Genomic DNA, 24,888 nt, shown 5'->3' with positions numbered 1-24,888 from the left:
AATCACGCTTGTTAAACAGGGGTGAAGAACACAGACAGAGAGGGAGAGAAACATCACCTGTGAAAGAAAGAGATATAGGGATACAACTTTTTGCATCTGTTACTTGAGATACAGCAGTGGAGAGAAGAATAGAGGGAGGAAAGAGAGAGGGAGGAGGAACTATGAGGAGGAATTATGGTAGAATTATACATTATATTGTTATGTTCTTCACCTTTTGCTTCATGATATATTCTGACCTTTTGCATATTACAGTATAAGAGTCAAGATGCCATATATCATGTATCTATTGTTTTGGGTACAGTTTGATCCTAATGACACTAACTGATTCTCTCTTATCATGAGTATAACTATCCCTGTATATCCCTTCTGTTCCTGGCAGAACTACTTTACCACTGATCTGTGTGTCTAATGTACTTCTCCCTATGATATCATGTAATTAAAGCACCACCACCACCACCACCATCTTGAAATAGTGTCTCAGACTCCTCTTGCCTCCTCAAATACTGAGTGTGCGTGTGTGTGTGTGTGTGTGTGTGTGTGTGTGTGTGTGTGTGTGTGTGTGTGTGTGTGTGTGTGTGTGTGTGTGTGTGTGTGTGTGTGTGTGTGTGTGTGTGTGCGTGCGTGTGTGCGTGCGTGCGTGTGTCCGTGTGTGCGTGCGTGCGTGTGTGTGTAGGTACAGTCGGGGCGCAGTGGGAGGAGTCAGACTTTGTGGACACCTCACAGGGTTTCTTTCCACTAATCGGTCTTCAGCCAGGAACTAAATACCACTTCATCATCACCCACGCAAACCACACGCACTGGGACCAAGAGATCCAAACCTCTGGACCAGGTAATTGTGAAATGCTATATGAAGTCACACACACACACGCGCACGCACGCACGCACCCACCCACCCACGCACGCACGCACGCGCACACACACACACACACACACACACACACACACACACACACACACACACACACACACACACACACACACACACACACACACACACACACACACACACACACACACACGTATAATTTGTGGTACGATGAATAGGGAAAATAGACAATCTACAAGCTCACAACGCACCACATTGTGACGAGTTGTGAGCTTGTATTTCGGACGCTTTTTTTAAATTCTTAAAATGTTTGAAAATATTCTATATAGCCTACCTATAGTAATATTGCCAAAATAGGGGTGCCAGGTTTAAAGCCTTAATTATTGCTAGGGTTAAAGAGTTAATAACCAACTACAAAAAGTGCACCTCGGAGCACAGGTCTCTGCAGGTCAGGTAGGTTATTGTGGGCCAGATGCATCCATCTTGATCACATGACTATAGAGATAATGTGTACCGATTTGCGTGATGTTTGGACAAAATCTTTAGGAGTAATATCAAAAAAATTGTTTTGCAAAATTCGGACGAACGGACGGATGGACGGACAAACAGACGGACGGACAGGGTGCACAACATAGTCTCTGCCACGCCTTCGTAGCCTGATTATCAGCCTGAAGCTGCGTGGAGCTTCAGTCTGACATTGGCTGCAGTGTCCGCGATTACCAGGGGGAGGGGATTCAAATTTCCCTAAACCAATCACAAGAGATCCACGGATCCACACATCTGATGTCATTGCACAGCTTGTTTTAGCAGATATTCGCTGATTGGCTTGTCATTAGACCACTCCCACTTCCGACTCTGATTTGACAGGTTTTTCTTCGACCGTGAAAAGCCATAGGCCCACATTATGACACCAGACCAAGAGGAGCAGTCCACTCAGAGAGTGGGCGGGGTCTATGGTCTGGAACCAGGCTAACGCCTTCGGCCTGGTGGAGACAATAACAATCTTTCTCTCTGTGTCTTTCAGAGCTGTCAGAGGTGGCTGGTGGTTTTGCCACACAAGGTTGGTTCATTGGACTCATCAGCGCCATCGTGCTGCTGATGCTGATACTGCTCATCCTCTGTTTCATCAAGCGCAGCAAGGGAGGCAAATATGCCGGTAAAAACACACCCTACACCCACATTCACATGCTATGTTACCGCAGTCTTACATTGTTGTTGATGGAATGTTCGCTGTCTGAAGACATGTTATCTCCTGCAGTGAAAGACAAGGAGGAAGGTCAAGTGGATTCTGAGGCCAAACCAATGAAAGATGAAACATTTGGAGAATACAGGTGAATGTCAAAGGCTGCTGTTGTCTTTGCTCAGCTGAGTTCAGCTTGATAAAACAACATTTAAAGCTGCAATCTGGAACTTATTTAATTGAATAATGTGCTAGTTTAATCAATCTGTATGGTACTGTAGATTGTTATCTGCAGTGGTTGGAGGTGGTCTCCCTACTCTTCCATTGAGAAGTCTCGACCCTGGTGTTGGGTAGGAGGACACCTACGGGTTGACTAATGCAATATCTTCCCTGACCAAGTGGGGATGTTTTATTGGCAGTTTGAATCCTGAGTAGGAAATGGAAGTTATGGATTGCAGCTTTAACCGTTGATTCAAAACATACTGATGAGTTCACCATCAAAGGCAGCTACTGTACTTTGAATGTTTTAAAAGTTCTTTATTCACTAATGTTTTATAACACATTTTACTTTTACACCAGCACTACATTTTCCCAACAATTTCCCTAACTGACACCACCCGACATTTTTGGTCTGATTTCTAGGAACATAAAACTTAACAAATTTACATAACATTTTCTTGAGGGCTTTAATCTTCCTTCGCTTTTTTCACTCTTTACTGTCTCTCGTTCTTTCACGCTTCACCTGCAGGTCTCTGGAAAGGTGAGTGCTTGAATTGGCTCCGTCTTTGTCATAGAGTTAAAGAATAATAGAGAGGGCACCGGATATCCCCTCCCATCCACTTGCATTGAATTGCTCACCCAGCGCATGGGCCGAAATCACCCGTACGCGTCACAGAGGTGCGCAAGCTTGTGCGCAAGCTTGTGCGCAAGCTTGTGATTCAAGCCCATTGGTCGAAACCGTTTTCGCTCGTTCATGTACAGTGGCCCCAGACGTTTTTAGCTGCAGTACCTATGAATGGCCAGCATGTCCATTGCGCTTCAATGCAACCTCTGGGTTCTGGGAGCTTGCTTTAGATACACAGGGGTTTTCAAAATGCGGGCCATGGCTCCCAGTGGCCGACCAATTGGAAAGGATTTTTTAAAAGAAGAAGAAAGAAAAGAAGTATACCGTATAAATTCAAATTCATGTGATTATTGTGCCCGTTTAACCACTTTCAAACTGGTGTCCCTATTTTTGGAAGGTCATTATTGTCGAAATTGTAAAGCGTCAACCGCACGCACGCACGGACGCACGCACCGCACGCACGCACGCACACACGCACACACGCACAGACACACGCACAGACACACACAAACACACTTACTTTACTGCCTGCACTCGTGAATAGACCAATGCTGCTCATACAGTATTTTTAAAAGGTGGCTGAACTCCTGTGCATGTATTATTTTACTGACATGTGTCTCTGTCGTCATAGCCCGAGTATGACGTCAGCGCAAAAGATCCACCGTGTGAATTTAGTCAATGTTTAGATGCTTTGTCTCTCAACTCTCCCTCTCTCTTCATCTTGCAGCGATGGAGATGAGAAGCGCACAGCTAGCCAGCCGTCTCTGTGTCCGGAGAGTAAGCTGGGGAGTGAGGACTCTCTGGCTGAGTATGGAGACAGCGTGGACATCCAGTTCAACGAGGACGGCTCCTTCATCGGCCAATACAGCGGCCGGGGGCCCGTACCCCACGGCGGCAACGAGAGCTCTGGCCCCGCTTCCCCTGACAACCCGGTCCCACCTCCTCCTATCGCTCCATCCATGTCAACCATCCTGGATCGTCCCAGCTAGACACACACACACACACACACACACACACACACACACACACACACACACACACACACACACACACACACACACAGTCTGACTGCCTGCACCAAGACACAAAGGGACAGACCACTCTTTAGACCTGACTCCACTGCCTGTAACAACAATACAGTTTGAGGACACACACTTGGCTCAACACACACACACACACACACACACACACACACACACACACACACACACACACACACATACACACGTCCATGCTCATTCAAACAACTGTACACACAGGCACGCAACAAGGCATACGAACACGCAGAGCTTCATTACATTCCACAGGTGTATGTCATGAAACTGTTTACGGGATCGTCTCGGCCCTTCTACTTCGTTTACAACCACCTACAGAAACGACACACGAAAACACATACACACACAGAAACATACGAATCCTAAATGCCTTTCCATTTATCAAACTAGAGTAATGCTTAATTCATACTCTGTCGTGCGATGGTGTCGCTCCCTGAAAACAGACGATCTACAAGCTCACAATGTGTCACGATGCGATGCATTATGATGAGCTTGTACATTGGCTATTTTCGGTGAGTGACACCATCGTACAATGACATATAAATCAGGCTTAAGACAAGGAGAGAAAGAAAGAGAGAGAGAGAGAGAGAGGAGGAGGAGGAGGAGGGGATAGTGCAAGGGGAGAGTATAGGCAAAGACAGGAGAAAATGAAGGAGAGGAGAAAATGAAGGGTTGGATGAAAAGGAAGAGCCGTCGAAAGTCTTTCATCTCATCACTGACCAAAACGTCTGTCCACACCATGGCTTGTACAACCATCTTAATGTCGTAGATTTTTTTGTTACATTAACTCTTGTGCAGCCTTCTTGTTTTCTACGTGCTTTGTAAGTAATCTTGCATAAATTACATTTATGAAAACGCATACATTGTTTATTTTTATGAAGTGATTCACAAGACTCATGATCATGGCTTTGTTTACTTTGTACTGTGCACTATTTATTTGTGTTTACGTGCATGTGTATAGGAATGAGTTACTATTTATTATGGTGTGTGTGGACGTACAGTAAGCCTCCTAAACCTAAGATGCATGTCCCCTTATGGCATTTACAAATCCTTTAGTTAGGTTGATTTTGTTCCATGTGCGTGCGTGCGTGCGCGTTTGACTGTGTGTGTGTGTGTGTGTGTGTGTGTGTGTGTGTGTGTGTGTGTGTGTGTGTGTGTGTGTGTGTGTGTGTGCGTGTGCGTGAGAGAGTGTGTGTGTGTGTGTGTGTGTGTGTGTGTGTGTGTGTGTGTGTGTGTGTGTGTGTGTGTGTGTGTGTGTGTGTGTGTGTGTGTGTGTGTGCATGTGTGCACATTTTGGTGTACTGTATGTGTGTGTGCACGTACGAGAGTGAGAGTGATTGTTCACACTCTTCATCCCTGCACCATGGCTTGCAGCGATGTGAGAACTAACTGCCTTAAAGAGAGTCCAGTACTGCCTCCTCTCCTTCCTCTTTACCCCATTCACCCATCCATCATTCATTCATCCGTCAGTCCATCCATCCATCATTCATACGTTGATCATTTATCTGCCCATCCAGCCTGTTATTCCAGCTATCCTCCCATATATTTAGCAATTACCTGCAGGCACAAGGTGTGTCTGCAAACAGGAAGGTGCTCATGTGATCATATGCACACACACACACACACACACACACACACACACACACACACACACACACACACACACACACACACACACACACACACACACACACACACACACACACACACACACACACACACACACACACACACATACACGCACTCACGCACACACACACACTGCATACATGACACCAATGCCTACGGAATTCATGTGGAGGGGCCGTCCACTGTAGCAAAACATTCATGGCCCCTCTGAGAGGGAGGGAGGATGGAGGGGGAGACCGAGGGAGAGGGAGGGAGGATGAGGAGGAGGAGAGGGGAAGAAGAGGAGAGGAGGACCGGTGGCAGAAAGAACGTTTGAAAAAGAGAATATGACATATCATTCTCTGAATGTAAATAGAACCTTGAGATTGTCTTTTTCTTTTTTTTCAATTTCATTATTTTTTTTAAGAGAAGATCAAATTGTAATCTTTTTTAAATTTGTTGCTCCGTTTGATTTTGTACTAATGCACCCCTATGTTTACCTGCTGTAGCCCATGTATCATACTATCCCAACCTGTACCATCTTTTTTCCTATTAGGTTGACCTGTTCCTCACGTGTTGGTTAGTAGCCCAGAGACTTTTAGAAAAGACTAGAATCATAGAATAACTGCCCCTCCCCGTTCTTGAGTTTCTTCATAGCACTAGAGATGCAGCAGATATTATTGATTATTTACTAAATAATGTCATAAATGTTTATACGACTCGCCAAGGCAAAGCTGTTCTTATGGAGGTGGGAAAGATGCATCTGAATGCAATTTGATGTCTTGTGCAGCCCTGGGTGGGTTGCTATTGGAAATCCATTTTAAAAAGCTGTTCTTTGCACTACAGGAGCTGCTAATAATGGCTCCACGATGCTGAACGAGCTCAGTCTGTCAAATACATAGATGAAGCAGGAAAACAAAGAAGGATTTCCCATAATTTCTGACCCAGGTCTGAACTTTCTTTTATCAGGGGTGGGCAGAGGAGGACTTGAGGAATCTGCCTGAGGAGGCGATATTGACTCCTGTAAGACAACCCACGTTGGCTCATGTTACTACCACTTTATGTCACAGGGTGGAAACTGGCACATCTTTGGTGTGTGTGACTCATGTGACCAATCTTTGAGTTTTGGGGATGTCCAGTGTCACGCCAAACACAGTAAACTAATGAATACAGATGCGAACATTTACACTAAAACCCATCCACATCATGTTTTGCAGTTATCACATTTTATTGCCTTTATTAATACAGTATATGGCAGGCACGCCCCAGCTCCTCTGTGCTGCCCCTCCCGCTGCCTCTATGCTCTTAAACTGATGCTGACTGTATATGTCCAAGCGTCTGCCTGTATGTCTGGTTATCTGTCTGTCTATCTGTCGCAGCCTTCTTTTATAACTATAAACGCGCTGGGGTAAAAATGGCATAGAAAACAATAACAAAAAAAAGGGGGGAAATTCTTTAGGTATAAATAATGATAATACTAACAAACACAGCTGTGTTATTATCAGTACAGACAATGTGATTGGTGTTGTCAGTGGTGATGATACAATCAATAACATGGTGAATAATCCACTTTGATGACAATAGACCCAATCTATAAATCACAAGATCTGAAGTAGCAGGGACATATGAGATTACACTACAGGTGGCAAGGAAACCATGGTTTGTGTGGGTGTGTGTGTGTGTATGTGTGTGTGATGGGAGAGGGAGGAAAAAGACTGGAGTCACACTCACACGCACACATACACAAATACACATGTGCTGGGTGGGCTGGCAGGGTGTACTGAGATACAGGGGTGTGCTGATATTGAACCTGCTTGTTGCATTGTGCGCTGTACCGTATCTAAACTACTAACCCTGCACAGTCAACTAATAAATAACATGGACTACGCATATCTTAATCATGCTTTCTCTTCTTTTTTGGTATTTGGTGATGTCAACTTGTGTGTTTAAGAGTATATCTGCATGAGCATGCATAGACAGAATCTGTCTGATAGAAAATGTAATCCGTTTCTGTATGCTGACATAACCAATCAATGTGATGATAGCTATACTGTGTCTGTGATCATGTCTGTGGGTTTGTGCATGAATGAAGGAGAGATAGAGAGCTGAATGTTGATTGGTGGAATGCAGTGGGACAGGAAAGTTCTCTCATTGTAATTCACTCCTACTTTTGGCTATGTATGCAGTAACTTAGCAGGACCTGGCTACAAGGACTAGTCCTCTCACTTTCAGCCCGCCCTTGATTGACCTTCTGGGTTGATGTGTGGATACAACAACACATCCAATCCGGACATACACTCACTCTTCATCTCATTCTAGACCAGTGGTTCTCAACCTGTAAGTCGGGAGTCCACATGATTCGGGGGGGGGAAAGATGACAGTGAAGTGACCATTTAAGGACTTTTAAGACCTTTTTAATACCTAAAAACAAAAAAAGACAATGACCGTTACTGCACGTAATCAACAAACTATACAATAAAAACTGGTCAAACATTGGCCAATAATATAAGAAAGAGGCACACATTTTGAAAATAGCTGATCTACAAGCTCACAACGCCTCGCGTTGCTAGGCGTTGTGAGCTTGTAGATCTGCTATTTTCACAATATTTATCTGTGGAACCGAAAATGTAATGCCTCAACTCCTATACATTCCAAGTGCTTATCAGGGTGGGGGGTCCCCAGTTCAAATATGATTATTTTGGGGGGGGGGGTCACAGGCTGAAAAGGTTTGCTTATCAGGGTGGGGGGTCCCCAGTTCAAATATGATTATTTTGGGGGGGTCACGGGATGAAAAGGTTGAGAACCACTGTTCTAGACTACAGAGAGGCGTGGTGGCTTATGGGACCGGTTTCTACGTCCTAACTCACTGAGACACCGTGTTCTCGCTCTTGCCTGCAGAACGGGAAAGCACGGCATGCAATTCGGTAGTGAGGGGTTAAGATCCTGTCGTGACGCAGCTTACAGGCGGTGGGCGACCAGCCTGTCGATGGAATACTAAAAACGGAGGAAGCAAGCGGAGTGGTGAATATTGAGATATATTGTTTTGGGGGGGGCTTGCCTTGCCGACAGGCGACAGCGACACAAAGCAAGCGTCCGTCGCAACACATCAAGCAACGGAGCAGCGAAGCACACACACACACCCCTGACCCCCACTGCCCAGGGTACATTTTGCACTGTGTGGTGATGATGATGATGAACGTGTCCGAGCCTGGGCAGAGGGACACGGGGAGGACGGCCCGGTTCCAGCGACCACACGGTAAGCGAAGGTAGAGAGTCTTCATCCCATAGCCCGGAGAGCAGACGGCCGCGTTGCGATTGGCTAGTTGGTTGTCGCCGGGGAGACATTGTGCATATTTGTAGTCGAGCCTGTTTAAATACAAGACGGACGGTAGCCCCGTTTTGGAACCTCCCTCTCCACGATAGCTCCAAGACGAGGTCCCGCTGTCTCCGGTGCCGCAGAGGTTAAGTCCGTCCAAATGCCGTGAAGATCACCTTTTTCGCAGCATCATATCCAAAAAGTAAAGGTAGTCCGAGACACCTACAGATGTTTGCAATTTCACCGGAAATAACATTTAACCGACGGGCTTAAAAAACGTTTAAAACGCTTATTTAGTCAGCCTGTGCCAGTGTGCCATATTTTCCCATTGTAGCCAAATCGGGAGCAGTACTGGCACCTGCCGTCGGGGGTTCTTCCCGGTCCGGGTTGAATGAGAAAACATGGCACAGGCTGACTAAATATGCAATTTAAACGTTTTTCTCAACCCCGTTGGTTAAATTTGACGTTCCGGACAAATTGCAAACATCTGTAGGTGTCCTGGACTACCTTTACTTTTTGTATACGATGTTGCGAAAAAGGTGATCTTCACTGCATTTGGACAGACTCTACCTGTAGGGACCCATCTCGGAGCTATCGTGGAGAGTGAGGTTCCAAACGGGCTTGACGGACGGTTGTATTTTATGAAAACTCCAACGAAACTACATGTTTAGCTATGGGTTTAAACGTATATTTAGGAGTAAGCTAGTGGGTTGTTATCAACTCCTAGAGACCACTTTTACCTAGACGGCTAAACATTAACGTCAGTGCCCCTCCGGACTATGGGATCTGTACTGAAGACTGAGTGACACGCTGTGCACTTAATTCATGTGTGTGTAGATTATAATACCAACATATAGAACATAATATCATCATTCCCACAACGGTGTGACTGCTGACTTTGACCATGTCCATTTTGACAACGGGTGACCCATTTAAGTCATCTACACACAATGGAGAGCACGCGGGCTCTCCCACAGAGTCCTATACATTTATCAAGCGTGTGTGTGTTTGTATGTGTTTGTGCGTGCGTGCGTGCGTGGCCATATTATGGGGGACTTGGGTGATTTTTACGCAACCCAGTGTGGTGGCAGTCATGGTGCATGTGTGTGTGTGTGAGTGTGTCACACTCACACACATGATGTGTGGGCAGCTCTGCAATTCGATCTCTCTCTCTTTTTCTCTGTGTGTGTCTCGCAGTGGTGTAAAGTACATTTACTCAAGTACTGTACTTAAGTAAAATTTTGAGGTGTTTTGACTTCACTGGAGTATTTCCCATTTTCAATACTTTTTCTTCTACTCCATTACATCTCAGAGGCAAATATTGTACTTTTACTCCATTACAATTATTCTAAAACTTTAGTTACTTGCAAAACATACATTAACCACTTCACCACTATACTTAGGCTATTTGAAAATAGCCGATCTACAAGCTGACGCTTTGTGATCTTGTAGATCTGCTGTTTTCAAAGCATTTTTATACATTTGGAAACTTGTGATATGGGACATTCGGCATAATGAGTACATTTACTTTCACTACTTTAAGTATATTTTAGTGCAAGTACTTTTACTCAAGTAAATTTTGAATTTCGGTTTGTTTATCACTCTGTCACTCTGTCCAAGTGTCCATCTCGCAACCCCCCCCCCCCCCTCTTTTCATCCTTGTTGTTTTCTCCTTGGGGGTGTCGGGTGTCCTTTGGGGGGAGGAAACGCCGCATGGTGTTTCTGTAGTGGACTGGGACTGTGTGGGCAGAAAGAGTGAGTGGAACGAACACCCTCGTGTTACACACTCCCCGCCCGGTGTCTGTCATCCGTGTGTGCGGGCACAAGAATGGAGCAAAAGAGACCACCGGTCCAGCGGCGAATCCGGTGTGAGAGCACAGGTGAGGTGGCAATAGGCTACTGGATGGATTTGAGCGTCACATTGCATGAAATGCAGCATGACAGAGTGAGATGTGACTCATAATGCTACCAGTGGTTGTCAAGCTTTTTAATTTCAGGGACCCCCATAAGCATAACTCTGCGAGTGCACAAATGGGGGGTGCGTCTGGTTCCATTTGTACATTCGGTGTACTGTGTTACAGACCTGTGTAGATTGAAGGTTTTCTATTCTACCCTTTCTCGCTCCCCTTGTGTGTGCATGTGGCTATGTGGTCCATGTGATGATGATTTCCACAGACTGCTGACATCTTCTGAGTAGTCTATATTTATGTATTCCATCCCCAGTGGCCAAGTGTCTAATGGACATTTAGTAAACAACACCAAACATTCCAGGAGGCTCTCTCTGTCACAGTCCTCCCCGCCTGCCTGCCCCTCCTTCTTAATTTTTATTTTTCTCTGAAAAAACCCCGAAGTTGAATACCCCACCCCCGAAGTTGAATATGGGATACCACAGAATGCCCAGATACCTCTCATGTAGACAGAGACTGTAAGGTTAAGTTATACTTTATTATTCCCCATAGGGGAAATGTGTCCTCTGCATTTGCCACAGCACACCGGCCAGGCACCAACCTCAGTTCTAACGCCAGTATCTTGCCTAGCATGCATGTGTTTTGGTATGGGAACCGGTGCACATGGAGGGAGCCCACACAGACACTGGGAGAACATGCTATCTCCACACATAAAGGCCCCTGGGGCCCTGCCAGGGTTCGAACCTGGGACCTTCTTATTGTGATGCAACACTGTTAACCAGTGCTACACAGGGCTCCCTCAGAAAAGAGATCTTGCATCTCAATGGGACTTCACCTGTCCTCACCTGTATAAATAAAGGTAAACAACAGCAACTGTGAAGCCCCTGTATACTGTATTAAAAACAATGGAATTCCTTGAGATTGTTCTTGATAAGGAACTCCTTTAAGATTCCTGGTTCAACTGGAGTGGGCTTGGTATGCCGTCCTGCCTTCCCGGTTGAAAAGCTTCAGTGGCAGCATCACTTTTACTGTGGACTGCCCACAATGAGGTTATCACCATTGGTTGTTGCAGGACCACAATGGATTTTTGTGTTATCCTTTTAACAATCTTTGTAAACCATACCTCTGTACAATCTTCAAACTGTTAATAAAGTATTCAATCAATTAAAAAAAAACTGTTATTAACATTAGTGACAGCTTGCCTGTCAAATTGGAAGTGTCTCATCCTGAGCCGGAGTTCTGGTATGTCGACACAGACACGTGTATGAGTATATGCTCCTCCCCCTTTTCACTGTCTGAAAAGTTCAAAATCCCATTCTCACACTCACACACGCACTCACCTGGGCGACTCTTTTTGTTTCGCTCTCGTGTTCAATCTGTCACAGACACTCACACCACACAGACCGACCCCCTCACACACTTGTGCAGTTCCTCCAGCCATGTCCAAGAAAGAAACGCAACTGACTCAGAATCCACTTCAAAAGATCTGGGTTCCATGGATGAATAGCAAGCTGAGTCGACGGAGAGGCTGTGAGTATTTATACAGATACACAGACACACATCTGACATGTTAATACTTGTAATAAGTATATGTCATTTTGATTTAGATGCGCTTGAATGTAGGGCAGCTTAGTTTCACACCGTTTTGGGCCCTGTTTGCTCAAGTCTGAGGTTCTTGAAACTGTTACGTGGAACACAGTGTCCCTCACTGTAGGGGACCTGAGGGTCATTCACCCCAGAGGTCAAGGCTGTGAGCGTGTCTGTCTGTGCATTGGAGTGTATGTGTGTGCATGTGTGTGCTCTTATTAAGTGTTATAAATTTGATTTATTATCTTGCTTTCATCAACAGCAGAATCAAATGCACCTTTCTTTCTTTTTTGTTGATCTCTCAATCTCTCCCTTTTGCCTGTGTCTGTTTCAGCATCTGTGCCACAGTTTACTAACTCCCCGACCATGTTAGTAATGGTGGGTCTCCCAGCCCGGGGAAAGACCTATATTTCCAAGAAGCTCACAAGATATCTCAACTGGATTGGAGTTCCTACTAAAGGTTGGCCTACAGTGCACTTGAACATCTCAGACACACGATGGAACTCAAACAAAAAAAACGCACAATTATTTACAGGGGTTATTATACAATAAGACTTCATCGCAACTACCGCCCTATTTCTATTCTTAGTTCTATCTCGAAAGTTATAGAAAAAATAGTTTATGAACAGGTTGAAACGTCTCTTACTGATAAATAATTCCAATCTGGCTTCGGAACATCTCATTCCACCGACACATGCCTGCACTATTGAACGACCACATCGAACATGAGGTGGACGTGGGCAAATACTGCGGCATGGTCATCCTGGACCTCCAAAAGGCATTTGACACCGTAAATCACTCTATATTGATTGATAAGCTAAAAGCAACCGGCTTTGATAGCACATCAGTGAACTGGATGCAATCCTATCTGGAGGGGAGAGAACAGGTGGTGGAGGTGAACGGAACCCTGTCCCCTCCTCACTGGTCAGTAGGAATACATTGAGTCTAGCTGGGGCACTCATCCAATGTCACTATGACTATGCATGCACATGGTACCATAGCACCACAAAGGCCTTAAAAACAAGGCTCCAGACATCCCAAAACAAACTTGTTAGGCTGCTACTTGGCCTCACACCTACAACTCATCTAACCAGTGGGATGGCTCAGGGTAAAGGACAGAGTACAGCAACTTACAATGGGCCTGGTGGTCTACAAGATACACTACACCTCAAATACAAAGACACCCATGTACCTGTCAAACTACTTCAAAAACGTTAAAGACATCCACAAACACAACACCAGAGGGAGCTCCATAAATCACGTTCAACACAAATTTGGCGCAAACAAGGGGTTAAATTCGTTCTACTGCTATGCCACCAAAATGTGGAATGCCCCACCAACAGTCATACAAAAGTGTGAATGCTTACTCTCCTTCAAAACCGCTCTAAAAGAGCACTTAAGGGTGGCTGCAATTTGGAACTGGCCCCTGAAAAATTCTTATTGAAATAATATTGGGGTTTATTCCAGAGCAGAGATCTTACAAGAGTCGTAAAAGCGTGGTTCCAGATATATTCTTCTGAAGTTTAAACAGAGATCAGATTATACACATAGGGTGGGTTGACGCCTTCCGTCATCACGTCAGTGTCAACTGACCATCTTGCTTTGTTTCCCTGGCAACCCAAGTTCATCGTGACATCAAATCTGTAAACAATATTAACCTACTATCTAATATTGTTGACATATACTAGGAGCCATCAAACAAAAACAAACTTGCAGGCACTGCCTGAGGGACCCAGGATGTTCAACCAAACTGACACACAAGAGGCAGGCTGGCTAGCAAATATGAACAAGCACATACAAATTACATATATTTTAAATCAGATTGATGAATACATACATATTTATAGATCTATCAGTGTCAATGAATTGAATACATAGGACCCCAATGGAAACAAGCAATAGTGCTTTCTTGGGTTCAATCCTTTTAGCATTGTATTTGTATTAAACTGTACTTTCTGTGAAACTGTTAATAAAGTAATCAATCGCATGCTTTTCTGATGTCACTTCCTCTTCCCGTGACAGTATTCAATGTTGGGCAGTACAGGAGAGATGCCACGCGTTCCTACAACAACTATGAGTTCTTCAGCCCAGACAACGAAGAGGCCATGAAAATACGGAAGTATGGAGAATTCACACATTTTATTTTGAATAATGTCAGAGGGTGTAGGGTTAACCAATCAAATAACATTTGAGTATTAAGAAATCAAAAGTTACAGTAGTCTTTGGGGAATTAACTGATTCAACAATGTGTTGTTGGAGGGAAACCAAGTAAAACTGTATTTGTTAAAACATATATGTTATTGAAGTGTGTATTATAATAATTTTACAGGGCTTGTGCCATCACTGCCCTACAAGATGTGTGTGCCTACTTTACCAGAGGGCAAGGCCAGGTGGCGGTGAGTAAAACAGACGCCTTTTTAGGCCTGGTAATCTTAATTGAGAATAAATCATATATGATCATATATTTCTTATTCTCTGTGCCTAATTAGGTGTTTGATGCCACTAATACTACATCAGAACGCAGAGAGCTTATCCTCAGCTTTGCCAAGGGAAACGGATACAAGGTCAGTATGTGTGCGCATGTGAGTGTGTTGTGCGCTCTTTGATCTGTTGTCTTTAGAAGTTGAAAGCTGAGAGTGAAATTACTGTAAAAAGAAGTATCAACGCAGATGTTTTTCAGATGTAATTTTCTCATTTGTCTCCCCTCATTCATCCATCCTTCCTCTCCTATGTACTCATTAATCCATCCTTTCTCCCCTACCTCCTATCACCTCATTCATTCATCCTTCCTCTCCTGCCTCTGCAGGTGTTTTTTGTTGAATCAATATGTGACGATCCCGAAATCATTGCTGCGAATATCAAAGTAAGTGTTCATCTGTGCATGCATGTGTGTTTATGCATGTGCCCATGCACGCACGCACGCAGGCGTGTGTGTGTGTGTGTGTGTGTGTGTGTGTGTGTGTGTGTGTGTATTTGTGAACATACTGTTTGTGCAGTTCCAAGATCGCTGCACGATATCTATTTTTAACCAAGATCTGCTTGAGAGCAAAATCTGATATTGCCAAGTCATGTGCTGGGAGATTATTTATTTTTTGGCCCAGAGCCAGGTATACTGACTGGACATATGGTGATCTGACCTCATATTCCTTTCCTGCTCTGTCTGTCTCTGTCTCTGTCTCTGTCTCTGTCTCTTCCCATAGCAAGTGAAGCTGAGCAGTCCAGACTATGTGGACTGTGACAAGGAAGAAGCAGTGGCTGACTTCCTGAAGCGGATTGAATGCTACAAGGTCACCTATGTCCCGCTGAATGATGACAAGGACAGGTATGATCAGATGGCTATGAATCAGAAGACTACATGAGATGAAAGTAAATGTCATGAGACTATCAGAATCAGAATTCAAATTTCAGCTTTAATGTCACATCACAGGTTTACAGAAGTAAATAAGTGGGTGAAGTTCGTTTTCGTGCATTTTTCCCATCGTATCGTTATTTCCATAGAAGAAAGAAAGGGAAGAAGAAGGGGGGGGGGGGAGCAAGGGGGGAAAGGAGATCAAACAAGAAAAAACAAAACAACAAATGATCTACATATTTACAGATGGTACCTGAGATATAAAGGTGCGTGAGCATAGCAGCAGATGTATACTGTGCATGATATACTTTTGGACGTTAGTTAAGGTGCTAGAAAAAAAGATAAGACTAGATGATTAATAGATGAGATGAGTGTAGATTAATTTAGACTATATGAGAAGAGTAGGTATAAAGATGAACATAATAATCACAACACATAATTAACATGTGACCACCATTCTGGTTGCGGCCCTCACAAAATACAACAAATTAATTGCTAGTTACTGTATATTGTTGTCAGGTGGAAACCGAATAGGTCCAAAACAAATACTTTTCAGGAAATGGAAAAAATAACCTGTATTCCAATGTATCCATCACAAGCATTTGTTAATACTTTTCATTGTTTAAATATTTATAAAACCCACAGACACACTTAACCACTTTCTCTTAAAACATTGTTTTTAAATAGCAGAGCTGGTAGATTGGCTAGTCTTGCTACTTTTGTGACACTATGGTATGATGAAGTAGGGCATTCATTTACAAAAAACAAAATATGGGGATACTGCCCGACAGCAACGATTTGTGATATATCTATATATATTCTTCCTGTCTTAACTCCTCCCCCACACTCTTCTGTTCTCCATGCAGGAACTTGTCATACATCAAGATCTTCAACGTGGGCAGCAGATATCTGGTGAACCGGGTTCAGGACCACATCCAGAGCAGGATAGTCTACTACCTGATGAACATCCATGTCACGCCGCGCTCCATCTACCTGAGCCGACATGGAGAGAGCGAACTCAACGTGATAGGCCGCATCGGGGGAGACTCTGGTCTGTCACCTCGTGGACTCAAGGTCAGAAGTCTTTGAGCGTGTGTGTGTGTGTGTGTGTGTTTGTAAGTTTAAGTTATGTCGTGGTAATTCCAATGCATGCTTACTACTAATATTATTACTAATAATGTCAGTACTGATATTTGTCTCAAACTTGGGCTAATTTGATTGGAGAGTATGTCTTGACACCTGAAGAGTGTCTCAGTGTCTCTCAGTACATTGGTTGTTCAGCCATTCTATCTTTACCTTGCTGCCCTTTGGTCTCAACAGAACGGAATGTTCGTTCTACTTTGTGCACACAGAATAAGATATTTGCCACATACCATATTTAGCAGCGCAAAAGCCCAGCAAAGACAAGTATTATAGTAATTCACAGTTCATCACAGTTCAGGCGATTGTGATTGCGAATAGAAGGCAACAAAGTGCAGGCTGTATTACCCTACACTTACACCGGCAGCAACTGTATTGTCTATTATGTCGCCAAGTTGCTGTGTACCTGCCCATCGTGAACATTGCAATGCCTGATTTACGACGTAAATTGTACATTAGTTGCACATTGGTGTCACATACTATATCAGAAAAAATAAAAATCAGATCTACAAGCTCACAAAGTGTCATTATGCGATGCATTGTGATCCTCTATGTTTGGTGCATGACATAGCACGCAACTAAGTATAAATCAGGCATTACTTTTAGGTGTCACCTGTGGGCGTTGCTGTCTATTTGTTTCCATTTAAACCGGAGGAGCTGTTTAATAGTGATTAATTTTGTCTACATTAATTTCTGTAATTAAACTCATCAGGGATCCCAACAACCTCCTACATGCCTGGATACCCATGTACCTTTGTGTCATATTTGATGTGTACGGTATGTCTCTTCTTCTCTCAGTTTGCCAATGCACTGGGTACTTACATGCGTGGCCAGAATATCCCAGACCTGAAGGTGTGGACCAGCCATATGAAAAGAACCATTCAGACTGCAGAGGGCCTGGGGGTCCAGTATGAGCAGTGGAAGGCCCTTAATGAGATAGACGCTGTGAGTGCTACAGTAATATGTGAATATCATTCATTACATTTTGCCCCCTCTGTCTAAAGGGTCAGTGTTGTGCAAATGTTGGGGGCCATTTATTGTAAATGGCTTATTAGTGTAGTGTACATATTTGAAAGAGACATATTCAGCTCTCCTTTGCTCTTTCAGGGGGTCTGTGAAGAGATGATGTACGAGGAGATCCAACAGAATTACCCAGAGGAGTTTGCACTGAGAGACCAAGACAAGTACCGTTACCGATATCCCAAAGGAGAGGTGAGGGAACACATTCTTTACTTGTCCCTCACAGAACAAGAGTGCTGCTATAAACGGTGCTTTTCCTGTCGGGCTGTAACAGACATTTGATAACGTTTTACAGTGTTTGTGTGCCTGTATGTGTGCATATGTGCTAACTCTGTGCATGTGCCCCAGTCGTACGAAGACCTGGTCCAGCGCCTGGAGCCAGTCATCATGGAACTGGAGAGACAGGAGAATGTTTTGGTCATCTGTCATCAAGCTGTCATGCGATGTCTGCTTGCATACTTTCTGGACAAGAGCGCTGGTGAGACGATTATACAACAACATCTCAAGTTTCATCATCGTGTTACACATGTCCCCAGGTTTTAATCTCAAATATTTTTTTGGGGAGACCAGAGAAGTTTCACACGCTCATCCATTACAATGGGTTGAGATTTGTCACCTGTAACCATTCAAAGGGCTCTGCTAGTGACATTCCTATGTCAAGGTTGGGCTATAAAGCCAAAGATTGAAGGATTGAACTCAGCGGCATCGGAATGCCCATGGTTCTATCCTCGGCTCCTCCGGGCTTCATGATGAGGTGTCCCTGAGCAAGACATTTAAATGAAGAATTGGGTTTTCACACTTTTAGAGAATATCCAGGGTCATAAACTCATAATAGAGACATAGTTAACAATAGATGCCTCATGTGTTTATTTTTTATATCAAAAGTCTCCAAAATTCCATCTTTATTAAATCGTCTTCAGGGGGAAGGGATTTTCAGCTGAACGTGATGCTGACTGATTCAGCCACTGAACGACCGACCCAACCCCTCTGCCCTCATCACTGTGATTGGCTGAGACACACCCAGCTCTTGTTTCACTGGGAAATACATCTAGATATGGTCACAAAAGCTGTTTAAGCTGGTCTTTAATTGCTCCCCCAGAGCACTCATCTGAGCAGCACACTGCTGGGTCAAATACAGTAGTAATGTCCCTTCGGGGATCAGTAAATACCCATTACCCTTTATTTTATTGGATGTGGGCCGTTTATTCTCTAAGAAGGAAAATAGTTGTCTAAAGTGGATGGGGCTGTTGAAGAGCTTGGCACTCTGACTGTAACCTCTGATTCACATCTTGTTGGCCATGATTTTGAAACACTCAACGCTCTCTGTCTTTAAAAAGTCTATGAGTTGGTGTCTTGTTGTGTATATACAGTATGTGAAACATAAGTTAGGTTCCCCATGCATTCTTTCCACAACCAAAGCGGTGGTGCTAAGCTAACACATGTGTTAATGAATATTCATGTAACAGTGAGCTCAACCTCTATACTGAGAACTGCACATTAAGGTTATTTTAGTTTTGCATTTTTCTTTATTCTCTATTTCGTTTTGACTTTTAGTCTAGAAGACTTTCTAAAAGCTACAGAACTGACTTCCTGTTATATTGAAATTACATAACGCTGATACTCGGATTAAACCATTAACCATTAAAAATGTCATGCTTACATACCGAATTATGAAGATTAGTAATATTCATGACCCAAATTTATGTCCAGCATTTAATTTCTCTGTCTCCCTATGCTGCAGATGAGTTGCCTTACCTGAAGTGTCCTCTGCACACAGTATTGAAACTCACCCCAGTCGCATACGGTCAGTCTCAATACCTTCTATTTCTGCCACTTTGTCCATTTATTTTGTAACACATTAGAGCATTGATTTCCAATGTGGGGTCCTTGATGAGGTTATAGGGGGGTCCCCAGCTAAATGATTGATGTTTAGGAACCAAAGGTCTGTAACTCCGAAGAGGGTACAAATGGGGAACATTGTTCATGCTCAGACTTAAATTAACACAGAGGATTTTCAGTGTAGATTAGGGTCCCAGAGATAGAATGCGTGTCAAATGGGGGTCCATGGCCTAATGCATGTCAAACTGGGGGTTGTTGATGTGAAAAGATTGTTACGTGGCAGATCTGTGCCAGTAAGGTTTTCATGTCCTCCTCTCACATCCATCATATGGGTCTCTGTCTCTCCCTTGTTCTCTCACAGGTTGTAAAGTAGAGTCAGTCTTCCTTCATGTCGACGCTGTGAACACTCACAGGGACAAACCAGAAGTGAGTGATACTTCTAACCAATGTTCTGTACTGAGAATTAATCATTTGGCACATAGGGCCCTATTTTCGCCAGTGCCTTACCCGTTATCCATAAACTTCTTTGCCATTTTACTATTTTTAAAAACATTTTCAAATAGTTCTACATCTACATTGAAACATTGTGAGCTGGTAGATTGGCTGTTGGGTAAGACACCGGCGGAAATGGGGCCCATAGACTATAATTGTATGTCTTCTCATTGCACAGCAGACCAGTAGGCTTGAGCTGTGCCTTTTTTAGAAAACTGTCCTTTGTTTGTCTTTCTCACTGGTGCGGCAGTCAAGGCAAAAAGTTACATAAGAGCAGAAAAGGACTCGCACACAGGAATAAAGAGATCAGACTATTGGACGATAGTTCCTGTGTATTAGTCCCTTGCATTTACTCCATGTACAGACCCGAATCTTTTAATGAAGACTTTTATACTGTATGCAACCAAGACCTATAGTCTGATGTCTTTATTCCTGTGTGCGAGTCCTTCTCTGCTCTTATACTGTGACACTGTCAGGAACCAGAAGGCTTAGGAACTCAGGAACTAAAACTAAACCCAGGAGACAACAATGATGCAGTTGACAGACTTTACTTGGACACCAAGTACACTTAGCATTCAGCACACAGTAGAATATAACCATAAGACCTGAACATAAACTCTGACTCTAACTGACAGACAGGACCTGACACTAAAACGTATGACCCAGCAGCACTGAACACACCAAAAAACACACTATTTATAGTCTCAGGAGCTCTTCACCCAACCAGGCTCTGCTGATCCTCACAGGTGACGACACTCACCTCAACGCAGTACCTGAATTTCATGTCACGTGCCACACACCTGCTTTCACAGAGACCGCACGTCTTAAGGCTAGTTTTGGGGGTAAAAACCCATATAATGCTTAAGAGAAAAAAACACCAGGATTTTCATAGATAAGCTCCAAAAACATATAAAACTTTTTTTTACTGTGTTGTACTGTAGGTTTCATTTGGTAGACAACAGTCAAATACCAGTCAGTAATAAGCAGGGCATACCACTCACAGTGTTTATATGCTAGGAGTGACGGTAACGCACTCTCACTATTGCAATGGCAAGCACAAAGGCACACACATAGTATATTCATAATGTGTTAACTACGAATATTGCTTTTTGCAGTTTCCAAAAGTCCCAGAAGTTTAAGCTGTGGGACTTTACTCCCTTCACTAATAATGCCCTTTCTCTCTCACTCTTACTGCATGTCTTATACTTACCAATAAACCTGATCTCACACACGCACGCACACAATCACATATTAATCACCACTGTTTTTGTCTGCCTTTCAGAATGTGGATGTTGACAGAAACCCAGTGGAGGCTCTAGAAACTGTTCCTGACCACATCTAACCAGTGGGAGGAGTTCTTTTCTAGGAAGGCAGAGATTTTTTTATTGTTTTATTCAATGTAATAATCATAGCCATCCTTGTTGCTGTGACTGTTGTAAAATTCTTAACCTGGTTTGTGAAAAAAGGAAAACATGACATTTCTCAGATGGCAGGCTATTTCAGTTATAATGCACTTTATATTGCTGGGCCCTACAGTGGCTGTTATATGAAGAATAGGGTTCCTTTTTTCTGTGAGACATGAACCTCTGTAGCTAAACACTGGCCAAACTACCCGGATATCTACCTGGATACTCTTGAATGCACCGCCTTGATACATATAATTCGATGTCTTCCTCCTTCAACCCTCTCTCCCTTTACCCTGTACTTCCCGTTCACCTTCATTTTATCAATGCAACTCACTAGTCATGCCATATCAAACTGTGTGTAATGAGCCAACATACAGTAGTTGCAATACTTACTTACTAACTTACAGTTGTTGCATTCCAAGAGTAGCCAAAAGGTAGAATCTGGCCAGAAGTTGATTGAAGTAGGTGTTTTGTTGGTCTTCAGTTAAAATAAGTAAGAGGCAACCTGGAGTTGACGTGGTAACTCACTGCAATGGTGACATAATATACTGTTGTCATAGGAGTGAAACGGTACTCAACAGAGTGCTCTGTCTGTACTCTGCATTTTAAATGGGAAATAAACCATAAGCCTCTTTTGTGCCAATTCTGTGAGCATGATCACATTGTACCAAGCTCAACTTAGCCTTTTGATGATTTTTTAACATTAGATGACAGCAAACCCACATAATTGCCAGGCCCTTTGGTTTAGTTCACCTTTAAAGACCTACAGTCCTTTTGGGCAAACCGATAAGGCAGAGTCTACACCATAACTGCCCCATACCACTATGTGCCTCAATTATGATTATTTTATGGTATCAGAATAGAAACTATGCAGCCTGCAGACATGCATGCACACACATAATGTACATGCACATACACACTGTGAGGATAAAGCCTAATGTACATAATGTATAATGAACTATGTGTTTTTATGTTTTTACCTCATGTGGATTGCGACCTAAAGGGAATCTGTTACCAATGTGATGTTGTGATGCAACTTTTTAATATTTTTGAAACATTACTTTTGGGGGACATTTGTTATGCTTGTTATTTAGATAAGAGCGTGTAGAGACAGGACACCTATGTTAGAGAGAGAGGAGACATGCAAGATATGATGCTAGTTGGATTCGAACCTGGGGCCCTCGCGACTCACAGGAAGCATATGGTTAGTGCACTAACTGGCACCAGGCACCCCAGATTAGTTTTTTTTAATATTCTTAAACAATTCGAAAGGATATGTCTTCATATTTCTGATTTAACAAGATAATTGTATAACAGAATGTTGGTGAATAATTGTATATTATAGTCTGTAAAATTCTGTCCTCAATCTAGTGTAGTTTCTATCTGATCAGTTACTTGCCATCCTTCAGGTCTGGGTTCTACAGGTGATACTGATGTGGGATTCCTTAACATTTTACATTTAGGATGGTGTTACTTTATTGAATTGAAAATGGCATGTAAACATTTCTCATTGAAACCAGTGATTAATGTAGCCAGTCATACACATTGGTTTTAATAGAGACCAGCCTACCAATGCCAGCAAGCCACTAGCTTCCCTTGAGTTGCTGAAGGACAATCTTACCTATTATTCTCCAATATGACAAGTGAAACTGGTAAACACAGTTTTAAAGAATGTCAGATTTTATTAATTTAAAACATAAATAAAATCATATTGTTGTATAATAGTAGCGAATCAAATTATTGTTTCTGCATGTGATCAACTCATAACATTTTAACAGGTGTACAGACTTGTAAAGCTATTGTAACTGTGAGTGACTGTGTCTGTGTTTTATAGTAAGCTTTGTAGTCTGTGGCTACTAGCATTTCAAAGTGTAAAAATGAGAGAAACTTAAGTATGCAAACATTGGTGTAAAAAATATAACACTGTCTTCATAAAGTTTGGGCAATAAATGTTAAATTGATAACTTTTCTGTCTATTTACATACAGTAGGCTACATATTTCAATTACTTATTAGTATTGTCCTGAGGGCCTGCAGAAATTGCATGTAATGTGTAACAAGATATTTCATATTTTCAAAATATATTAAATACGTTGGATTAAAAAACAAAAGAAACAAAAACAATGAGTGAATTTGTTATTTTCCCAAAGAGATTTATTAATATAGTACGGCGGGAAATTGCCGTTTTCAATACACAATAGTGCACTTGGTGATACGAGAAATTTGGCACAGATGTCCTTCATATGACCCTAATTGATAATCAACCTCTGGCCACGCAAAAATCCTAAGATTTCAAGATGGCCAACACCAGTTTTCAAAATGGCTGCAACTGGGTCAACATTTTGGACTATTTCACTTTGCTGGGGCTATAAATCTTTGATTTCCCCCTTATTTTAATATAGGAGAATATGTTCTGAAGGTATTTCTACCAAGTAAGATAGAAAAAATAATATTAGGTTCCAATATGGCAGCATATTTTCCAATATGGCTGCCGATAAATTGCATAATTGTACATTCACATGAGCTTGTAGCACATGTATTTGTATTAATTACCATACACAGAATCAATTTATAGCTTTTTAATGACCTAGGGCAACAGACTTTTCGGACCCCTTGTTGAAGACCCTTGGTGTAGGGAGTCAGACTACATACTCCGGTACAGTAGGTGGCGGTATGCACCTAAAAGCAAATGGTTGCGACCCGCCTTAAAACCGAAGAAGAAGAAGAAGAAGAAGAGGGAGTTTGTTTTGCGGAAGGAGATGTCTGCTTGTCCACGCTGCAAACTAACGAACAAGTGAGTGTCTGAGGATTTATTCCTACAACTTAACACACAATTATTTTTGTATTATTTGTTTACCAACATTGAGACTGGATGCACAGCAGGTGATTGTTTCACGCAATCAATTCTCAACCAGGTTTCGGGGTGCGCTAGTTTCAGCACACCCCAACCCCCTCTTGTGTGTTGGCTGGTGAGGCGCGTCCTAGCGAGACCTGATAGAATGGGGTTGCGCGCATACTGGTTGCACGCATACTGGTTCTTATCAGTCTGACCTCGGGTTCTATGCATGTCTTTTGTGGGTGTGTGAGCCGGTGTCAGGCGCGTAGAGTTTGTCGATAATTAACGCCATCTCCTGTCATCGCTACAACTGATAAACATCTTCACAACCTGAGATTTTGTTTGTGCTGTATTTGTCCATCAGCTAAACGGTGGCCACCATGTCACAGAGGAGGTCGAGAGGACAGAGCCAGCCTCAGAGTCAGGGCAGAGGAAGAGGAAAACGGGTAAAGGAACTAAACTTAACTTGGTCTATAGGCTCTAT

The 24,888-nt window shown here is 43.0% G+C and overlaps 3 protein-coding genes across 8 annotated transcripts in view; all 3 read left to right on the top strand.

Moving 5' to 3' along the window:
* The window catches only part of LOC311053003 (neural cell adhesion molecule L1.1-like), a 50,262-nt gene extending 45,498 nt beyond the window's left edge, over positions 1-4,764 (top strand). For both annotated transcript variants that reach the window (XM_084068348.1, XM_084068347.1), the window contains exons 24-27: positions 674-829; positions 1,851-1,982; positions 2,085-2,157; positions 3,578-4,764. In XM_084068348.1, coding sequence (XP_083924474.1) covers positions 674-829; positions 1,851-1,982; positions 2,085-2,157; positions 3,578-3,839 — 623 coding nt within the window. In that variant the 3' untranslated portion in view covers positions 3,840-4,764. The remainder of the gene's footprint in view (positions 1-673; positions 830-1,850; positions 1,983-2,084; positions 2,158-3,577) is intronic.
* On the top strand, positions 4,704-23,599 carry LOC311053004 (6-phosphofructo-2-kinase/fructose-2,6-bisphosphatase-like). 4 transcript variants are annotated; one of them, XM_084068350.1, is made up of 15 exons: positions 4,704-4,726; positions 8,412-8,769; positions 12,658-12,783; positions 14,346-14,442; positions 14,653-14,719; positions 14,813-14,887; positions 15,130-15,186; positions 15,524-15,645; positions 16,539-16,746; positions 17,611-17,757; positions 17,920-18,024; positions 18,181-18,310; positions 19,574-19,636; positions 20,033-20,097; positions 21,446-23,599. In XM_084068350.1, the coding sequence occupies exons 2-15, from the start codon at positions 8,697-8,699 to the stop codon at positions 21,503-21,505; spliced, it is 1,395 nt and encodes a 464-aa protein (XP_083924476.1). In that variant the 5' UTR covers positions 4,704-4,726; positions 8,412-8,696; the 3' UTR covers positions 21,506-23,599. The 4 variants fall into 4 exon arrangements, with proteins under 4 accessions (XP_083924476.1, XP_083924478.1, XP_083924477.1 ...); XM_084068352.1 differs by lacking the exons at positions 4,704-4,726; positions 8,412-8,769 and adding exons at positions 4,909-5,608; positions 12,174-12,266; XM_084068351.1 differs by lacking the exons at positions 4,704-4,726; positions 8,412-8,769 and adding an exon at positions 10,557-10,709.
* A 691-nt stretch (positions 23,600-24,290) lies between these two features.
* Positions 24,291-24,888, top strand: part of LOC311053326 (non-structural maintenance of chromosomes element 3 homolog) — an 8,745-nt gene continuing 8,147 nt past the window's right edge. The window contains exons 1-2 of one of the 2 annotated variants that reach the window (XM_084068792.1): positions 24,291-24,362; positions 24,769-24,850. In XM_084068792.1, coding sequence (XP_083924918.1) covers positions 24,785-24,850 — 66 coding nt within the window. In that variant the 5' untranslated portion in view covers positions 24,291-24,362; positions 24,769-24,784. Of the gene's footprint in view, positions 24,363-24,635; positions 24,851-24,888 lie in introns of those variants that run through there. The other variant, XM_084068791.1, reaches the window with a different exon arrangement.

Source organism: Gymnoscopelus microlampas (genome assembly GCF_963454915.1).
Source record: "Gymnoscopelus microlampas genome assembly, chromosome: 10".
NCBI classification, from domain to species: Eukaryota; Metazoa; Chordata; class Actinopteri; order Myctophiformes; family Myctophidae; genus Gymnoscopelus; species Gymnoscopelus microlampas.
The sequence above is the reverse complement of the archived record's forward strand: the minus strand, read 5'-3'. Positions and strand labels throughout refer to the sequence as shown.

Coding starts and splice junctions, on each gene's coding strand:
- LOC311053004 (XM_084068352.1), top strand. CDS start 5,269: ATGGCTTGCAGCGATGTGAGAACTAACTGCCTTAAAGAGAGTCCAGTA. Junction 16,747..17,610: donor TGTCACCTCGTGGACTCAAG/GTCAGAAGTCTT, acceptor TTCTTCTCTCAG/TTTGCCAATGCACTGGGTAC. Junction 18,025..18,180: donor ACCGATATCCCAAAGGAGAG/GTGAGGGAACAC, acceptor CATGTGCCCCAG/TCGTACGAAGACCTGGTCCA.